Here is an 8,214-nt window from a genome sequence, read left to right as displayed (position 1 = left end):
TGCCGATCCGGGAGCCTCTCGCTGTGATTTAATTGGATCAGATGGCAGGTAATCGTATCAGGTGATGTGCTGTTATGTAATGACATCACTGCAGGGGCGTGTTTGTTTACATCACGCAGTGGTGTACGATGCAAATCCATTAATAACACACGTCTCACAAAACCTTTTGCGTCTTAGTTTAAAGGCCTTCGATCGTAGCCTGAAACTTTATCTTAGCCCGTGTGGAAACCGCTCAACACAACTTAATGTAGAGGCCACAGTCGATAATGAACGTCATCGAGAAGTAAACACGATGGAAGATATTTAATTCATACAAATCAGGCTTTGATGGTTTCAGTGTTTTTAGGTGCTTGCTGTACAGATGGAGACACAAAGCCAACATCCAACTTATTAAAAACTATAAATAAATTCTCAGTCACCCTCTGAATAAACCAGCAGCAGTGGTTTCATGACGTCCAAAGTCTTCATTCATTGAATCTGTAGGAGCATCGTTGACCTCTGACCTCTTCCAGGGGACGGTGGAGAAGCTGTTTGCAGGATCTTTGCTTCACTGGTCAGAAGCGAGTCTTGAAGCCGGAGAGCTCCAGCTTGTCGATCGACCTCTGGTTGGTGAAGGAGGCTCTGGTGATCCGACTGGTGGGACTTCCTTCTTTGCTCAGCCACACCTTCCTGTAAAGGACCCAATGAGAAAGAAGAGAGTGCAGAAATGAGTTCAGGTTTATGGTACACGGGTCTAAGTCCTACACGCACTGCAGAAAGCAAAGAGACTTTTGTTTTTACTGTGACAGCCGATGATCACAGCTTAGTGGTGGGTCATCGGTCACGGACGACTCTTCTGTGGTTGCTGCCTAAAGATTTCAAACATTCTTACTTAAACTTGCCAAAGGTTCCTTGAGGATCGTGACATTTTTACATTTCCTTCAGGATCAGTCTGGTTGAGACCTGCATCAACCCATAAAAGATTATTTATGTCTGCAGACACTTATATTCAGCTTTGATAGCAGCATCAACACCACTGTCCAGAAAGGAAAAGGCATCATGGCGATTCAGTGAGAAAAAACAAGAAGAGGAAGAACTGGGGTGGAGTTGAGCAGCTTCAAGTTCCTGGGAGTCCACATCTCCGAGGATCTCACCTGGACGACCAACTGCTCCAAGCTGGTCAAGAAGGCTCACCAGCGCCTCTTCTTCTTGAGGACTCTGAGGAAGAACCACCTGTCCTCAGACATCCTTGTGAACTTCTATCGTTGCACCATCGAGAGCATCCTGACCAACTGTATAACAGTCTGGCACGGGAACTGCTCTGCCTCGGACCGGAAGGCGTTGCAGAGGGTCGTGAAAACTGCCCAGCGCATCGCCGGAGCACCACTTCCTGCCATAAAAGACATCTACAGGAAGCGGTGTCTGAAAAGGGCTGGGAAAATCATCAGAGACCCCAGTCACCCATCACATGGACTCTTCACCCTCCTGCCCTCTGGGAGGCGCTACAGGAGCCTCCGGACTAAGACCACCAGGTACCAGAACAGCTTCTTCCCCACAGCTGTCAGACTCCTGAACTCTGCCTCCTGACATCTGACCCACGTTAACACATGGACTGAACATACACACACCCACAATGGACAACTGTACCCTCAAACACACAATAATAACATGGACTGAACCACCACTCACAACCACTAGCACTTTATATAGATACTGTAGAAATTATCCACATATCTAATTTATCTTAACTGCACTACTGTATAGCTCTGTAAATAATCATTCTGTACATACGATAATTTTTAACCCTACAACTGTTTACAACTTGCATAGTTCCCATTTCTGTATAGCTGTATATCTCAGATTTCTGTAAAGTTATTTATTTCATATTCTGTATAGTTTTTCATATTTATATCCTGTTCATAGCCTGTACATAGCTTGTACTCACTACAGCCTGTACATACTTATAGTTATAGAATATTCACAACATACTTCATACCGTGTACATTATAACATACCATAATAGACCCATTTCTGTAATATACTTACATATCTATATTATTGCTAATATATATTGTAATATATCTATATCACTAAAGCACTTCTGGATGGATGCAAACTGCATTTCGTTGCCCTGTACCTGTGCATGTGCAATGACAATAAAGTTGAATTCTATTCTATTCTATTCAAAGTGGCTTGCAGAGCAACTGTGAGCTGCTTACAGCAGCTTCTACAGCGTGTCCTACAGGCAGATATGGAATGGCTTTCACAGAGACGGCAGCTGATGGTGACTTGCTGCCAGAGTTCAGTCGGTCCACAGAAAGCTCTTCATTCAAGTCCAGTAAAAACTGGAACTAGTCGTGGATCCAGTTGCTTTTAATCACCACAGACTCTGATGTAAAACTGTCTGCCTTTCAGAGCTGCTGTTAGGTTCACTGCACTAACCGACCGTCCGAGAAGGCTGAGCTCTGGTTTTGCTGAGTGAAGTTTTAGGATTTTATTTGGTTCTTACTGAGCACTGATTGGCTGACTTCAGTGTCTGTGTGATGCTCCTATATACAGTCTATGGATGCCACCTGGTAACTACTGCAGCTACTCTTAGCTGGTAACTTAGCACGCCAGCCTCTCATCCAAATACGGTCACGTCCAGCTCCAAAAACCAACATGCTGACGGCCAAAACCATAAAGTTGTGAGTTCAAAATGCAGAGTCCTGAAACCGATGTTCCTGACCTCACTGCTCGAGGGACATAAACGTTCAAAACCAGAAAAGAAGGCCCCACCAGCCGACTGGGGGTCAGGCCTGCATCTGGACGACCAAAGGCATGATGGGTAAATAAAAACATTCCTCTGGTTTTACGTAACGCTGGGAGTTTGCTGCGCAGCAGCTCTCTGAGCGTTTGGTCGAGTGCAGGCGTGTGTGTAGATTAGAGGAGATTGCAGGGGATCAGGGTCACGTCCATGTAGCTGCACCGACTGAAGGCGGGCCAAAGAGAGCGGGCGAGCGAGCATGAGAACAAGAGTGGGGATGGGGAGAGAGAGAGAGAGAGAAAGAGTGGCTGTCCTAGTTTTGCTTTATTGCCAAACTCTGTCTACAGTGGACTGATCTGCTCCATGACCCACTACTCTACTGTCCACACACACACACACACACACACACACACACACACACACACACACACACACACACACACACACACAGCTTAGCACTAATTCTCCAGCAGCTGGATGTTTGCTGGTTTCTAATCTGCTGCCATTTCTCTCTGATCCGCTCATGCACAGCTGCACTTCGACACTCGCGAGGACTCCATCTATGTCAAAAGCTCCGCCCTAAGCAAGATATTTCCAGTTATTACATCATAAGTGCATCGTTTCTGTCAGCACTGACCCTGTGCACGACCACCAAAAGGTCTCATGCAGCGAGTTATTACAGTTTAGCTTTTACTCTAAGTTTATTTTTTATCACTTTCACTGTTAGTTTAGGTCTTGGTGTTTGTCGGGGATCTGTGATCTCTCTAAATAAATCCAATCCATTATTATTATTATTATTATAACAGGTAACATAGTGAAGGTGTTTGACTCACACTCATCAGACATCCTCAATCTTGATATGCAAATACACAAAGCCTCATCAGACCAGCTGTGCTGCAGTTTACCACACGGAGAGACTAAAAATGGTTCCACTTAGTTGTGTTTCTCCCCCCAAAATCTAATCATTATTATAATCATTAATGCCATGAAGTGTTGAATTAGGACCCAACTTGCAAGAAGATGGAGGTAAACGGAAAACTAATCCCACGATGCAAGAACACGATGACCAGCGATGAGGGGATGACAGCGCTGCATGTACACAGGAGCAATCAGGGGAAGTGGACACAGCTGGGAAACCAAGGCACAGGTGATAATAATCACAGAACATGAGCCAGGAGGGCAGGTACGGCTAAACACGAGAGATAAATGATTCTTGAAATCAGACGTGAGAAGCAATAACGAAACATGGAGAGGCAGACGTGCAGGAGGAAGAGACAGGAAACAGGAAGTTAGAACTCAAGACTGAAAACTGGAGAAGCGACACACGATGTGGTGCGGCGTCTGGCTGACATCAGGTTTTTCTTTAAACATTTTCCTTGTGGTGAAGCCTCAAGTGGAGCCACAGGTGTAGTCCTTTCTGCTGCTCCGCCCCTGGGTGGAGTTTCTCCCTTTGAGCAGTCCTGCACCTGCCTGTTAATCAGCTGTGTGGAAGCTGCAACTCTTCTCTGCCAGAGCATCGTTGCTGCGACCGTACTCACCTGCATGCGCTCTTTTATTTGTTTGTTTTTGAAATGACACAAATATCATCACTTCTGCTTCAGTGACCCCAGATCTGTTTCATCGTCTAGGTTTGGTCTTTAGTTTATGTTGGCTACAGTGACCTTGTCCTCATGTACAGTATATTCCACACAATGCTAACAGGAAGTCAGCAGCACAGCGTCTTGGCCACACTGCTGCTGATCCGAGCCAAATAACTCTCTTTACAGGTTTGTGACAAAACCACAACATGTTCATCGACCTGATTATAACCAATGTAAGGAGACCTGGAAGGGTTTTAAAGCGCCTATAAGTTAAATGTATTTTTCTAACTACAGGTAGCCTTGAATACAACGAAGGACTCCCTAAAGTGGGTCTATTCTACTTTTCCTTATTTCCTGTCAAACATCTCCTGTTACAGTGGAAGTTTCTGATAATGAGCTCCGTGAACGTGCTGTAACCTCAGGCTGAAGCTCAGGCTGCTTTTTCCCCACTGTTGGGTCCGTGGTTGCGCGTTAGGCAGCTCCATCCATCCATTCGCTTCCGCTTATCCTTTTCAGGGTCGCGGGGGGCGCTGGAGCCTATCCCAGCTGTCATAGGGCGAGAGGCGGGGTACACCCTGGACAGGTCGCCAGTCTGTCGCAGGGCCAACACACAGGGACAGACAACCATTCGCACTCACACTCACTCGCACATTCACACCTAGTGGCAATTTGGATTATCCAATTAACCTATCCCCACGCGTTAGGCAGCTCCTCTCGTGTAATTAAACTTTTTATTGCCAACATAAGATACGACACCTTCCCGCCTCTCTTGGTCACTTCTAACAGTTTGAGGAATTTCTATGTGGAAAAACGTGGAGCAGACTTTCCAGGAATATCCCAAAAAGCTGCAGTGTCCACAAACACCACCAAACTCCTGGCTCCCAGGACACACACCCCGACACACACTCCATAAGCTAAACTAAAACATATTTTCTACAGTAACAGCCAACATGTGGGTGGGAGCTGTGGGTTTGCTCCTTTAAATCAGTGCCACATTTGCCCCAGTAACATATTTTGATTACACATAAATTTTCCATTCATTTGGATTAAATCCCATATTTCCCACAACTAACGCTGATATCCAATGTTTTAATTCAGCAAACTGCAAAGCGTTTGTAGTTTAACGTCAGGATTTTCCCGCCTCTTTCTTTGTTTCCATTCCTTCACTTTCATCAGCTCGGCTCTGGGAATTTTTCTGCTCCCAGAGGAATAAATAGAAACCACCCACTGCTTCACCTCCCACCGCCAGCCTTCGCTCTCCATACTTCACACAGCCTAACGTTTGCATTGCTCTCCTTTCCTCATCTTTCCTTATTTTCCTCCTGTTCCTCGTGCACGCCTGGAGGAACAGCTGGATCCCGTTTCACAGGCCTGGCAGGAAGTGAGGTCGTGGTGAAAGCGGAGTCGACAGGAAGGACGTGAAAGCAAGTGTGTTAACATGGAAATAATAGTCGATATACAACGGAGAGAAACTGTGTGTGTGTGAACTGTATTAACCCTGACCCTTTACAGTCTTATTGACTGTTAGATGTGCTTTTGTTGTAATACAGCCAATCACAGTTCCTCATGTGTGTAACCAGCCTGTAAACACATTTAATGCCTGCAGTTGCTTCTGTGTTCAGACTGAAGCGTCCAGCTCCTAAAATTTATGCTGAAGCTTTAAATGAAATCTGTTTTTGTGCCATTTCTTCCTCTGGGGACCCCGCCCGCCTGGCCCTGCATGTCAAGGAGCATCAGCAGATCCCTTGAGGTGGTGATGTCATCTAAATCGGACGTCCCCACCCGGTGACATCACTCCCCCCGGACAGGATGGGACGTTCAAAACAAACTGAGCCCGGCTTCAGTTCCAGATCTGATACCATTACGCTGCATTCACTGACAGCTGGGAACTCAGAGTTTCTAGTGTTCAACTGGAAAAACAAAGGCAGAAACATCACCAAAGGAAGTAGATATAAATCCATTAGCTCTGCTTGAAGAACCCGCAGTATGGTCGCATGTATTTAATATTTAACAATTCACCTGCATGAGAACAAGAACTCTTTAAACTGCTCATAAATCTCCTGAACCAAAGCGTCGGTGCCTGCAGATCTGCTGCTCTGAACGACAGAACAGACCTGAAGCAGGTAACCGTCGTGTTGTGAAGGCAAAGGTCGCCATCTAGTGGCTGAAAAAGAGAATCACCGCAGCACTTTGCAGTGAGAGTTGCACCAGAGCCTGCTGTGGCGTGTCAGTGTGCACTCACATCTCCTCCACCATGTCAGCCGGACCCTGGACCTGTCCCACCACCGTCCCTTTGTAGGTGTTCTTCACCCAGCCGACCAGCCCGAGCCGCAGACCCTCCTTCTCTGTGTACTGGTGACGGGAAGAAAGGAGTTAATAAGATCCTTCAACCTGGATGTTAAACAAAGATTGATGTGGGACATAAAAACATTAAGTCAATAAAATAATGTATTAAAAAAATAATTGTATATACTTAATGTCTGTTTTGTGTGTTGGATAATCCTTCTAGTTTATTGGTTTATCTCCACAGAGGAACGATATCCAGTATGCTTTTAGTCATAAAGAAGGGGCAGCCAATAAAAACAGCTGGTTAGAGTTGACATAAAGGGGGAGGAGCTAAAGCAGGTTGTTTTATTTCAATGCTTTCACTGGGATTTTTTTTCCCACTGTAGCCTGTTGAGTTTTGTGAAATCCACACCTGATCGTGTCACCAGTTGTGTAAATTAATATGCGAAGTGTCACGGTCATGGATCAATGGTCACGACAGCATATTTATGGTGAAAAAACTGACCTCACAGCCGCTTGTTAGTCAGCGGGCTGCTTTCGGTTACTGTGCAAACGTAAGGCTGGACACCTGCAGTCAGCTGAGACTGGAGAAGTCACCTGTATGATGACGTAATGTTTCTCCCACTGAAAACGTCCAGATGAACAGAATCAGCTTGTTGGGATTTCCTTACCTGGATGATCGAGACACCGTTTACATGTGTGCAAAAGGCCAAGATGCATAGAAAAAGCTACGTTTCTGTGCAGACTGAGCCTCGAACTGAGCTGTGGGTTTGGTGAGGATGGGATTTGGTTTTTGGAAGCAGCAGGAGGTGATCGCAGCAAAAAGAGAGCTCAAAGGAAAACTCACCATTCGGAAGCAGACTCCTGTCAAAGTAAGAAGGAGAGAAAAGAAAGTTTGAATTAGTAGCTGCTATTTTTTAACAGCTTGTTTCCAAAAGTCACATTTTTGTTTTGTGCATTTTCTTGTTTACACAGCCTAACAGAGGTGGTAAGTTTGGGCTTTTGTGAAGTTGGTGGCATTCATGAGGCTCTAAGAAGTGAAAGTGAGGCCAGCCCAGCTTGTTCCTAAATTAAGCAGCAGTGGATCGTTTTACAGGCTCTCAGAGGCCAACGGGTCTAAGAAGCAGAGGAAGAAAAGGGAGTTAAACATACAGACCCTGGACATGACCGAAGATTTCAAAGTCCACCGACACCAGATTGCTTCCGGCTGAGTCATCAGCAGACATCCTGAGAGACTCGAGCTCAGAAATGTCCCTTTAACAGAAGAGCTCTGCAGCGTCTCCGTCCGCCTCCTCACCACATGGTCATGTCGTCCTCCTGAGCTTTTTAAAGGAAAATCTCACCACCAGCTGAGGAGCTCATGGAACATGTAGTCCATTAAAAACTACAAACAGTAATGATGGGCAGGTGTCCTCCTGTAAACTGATCAGATCCTTTGAAATCAGCAGTGACAACACCTGCCTGGTGTTTGGTACTTAGGGGACACGACTGAGAAGATGAAGGCTGCACAGAGGGTCATTAACTCCACTCAGAACATCACTGGCTGCCCTCTCCCAGCCCTGGAGGCCATCGCCAGAAGGACTGTTAACAACCACTATCCCCCCACATCTCACCCCTGCCCAC

The 8,214-nt window shown here is 45.9% G+C and overlaps 1 protein-coding gene across 1 annotated transcript; it reads right to left on the bottom strand.

Moving 5' to 3' along the window:
- Positions 1–284: 284 nt before the first annotated feature.
- Positions 285–7,884, bottom strand: LOC146375402 (acylphosphatase-2-like). Its single transcript, XM_084949358.1, has 4 exons — positions 7,748–7,884; positions 7,439–7,455; positions 6,548–6,657; positions 285–669 (listed from the first exon to the last, which is right to left on the bottom strand). Exons 1-4 carry the CDS (start codon positions 7,815–7,817, stop codon positions 555–557), a joined length of 312 nt encoding a protein of 103 aa, XP_084805484.1. The 5' UTR covers positions 7,818–7,884; the 3' UTR covers positions 285–554.
- Positions 7,885–8,214: the final 330 nt, after the last annotated feature.

Source organism: Perissodus microlepis, chromosome 13 (assembly GCF_051167445.1).
Source record: "Perissodus microlepis isolate ML-2025 ecotype Zambia chromosome 13, ASM5116744v1, whole genome shotgun sequence".
Classification (NCBI taxonomy): domain Eukaryota; kingdom Metazoa; phylum Chordata; class Actinopteri; order Cichliformes; family Cichlidae; genus Perissodus; species Perissodus microlepis.
This window is presented reverse-complemented; position numbering and strand designations above follow the sequence as displayed.

Coding starts and splice junctions, on each gene's coding strand:
- LOC146375402 (XM_084949358.1), bottom strand. CDS start 7,817: ATGTCTGCTGATGACTCAGCCGGAAGCAATCTGGTGTCGGTGGACTTT. Junction 670..6,547: donor GCTGACATGGTGGAGGAGAT/GTGAGTGCACAC, acceptor GGTCCTTTACAG/GAAGGTGTGGCTGAGCAAAG.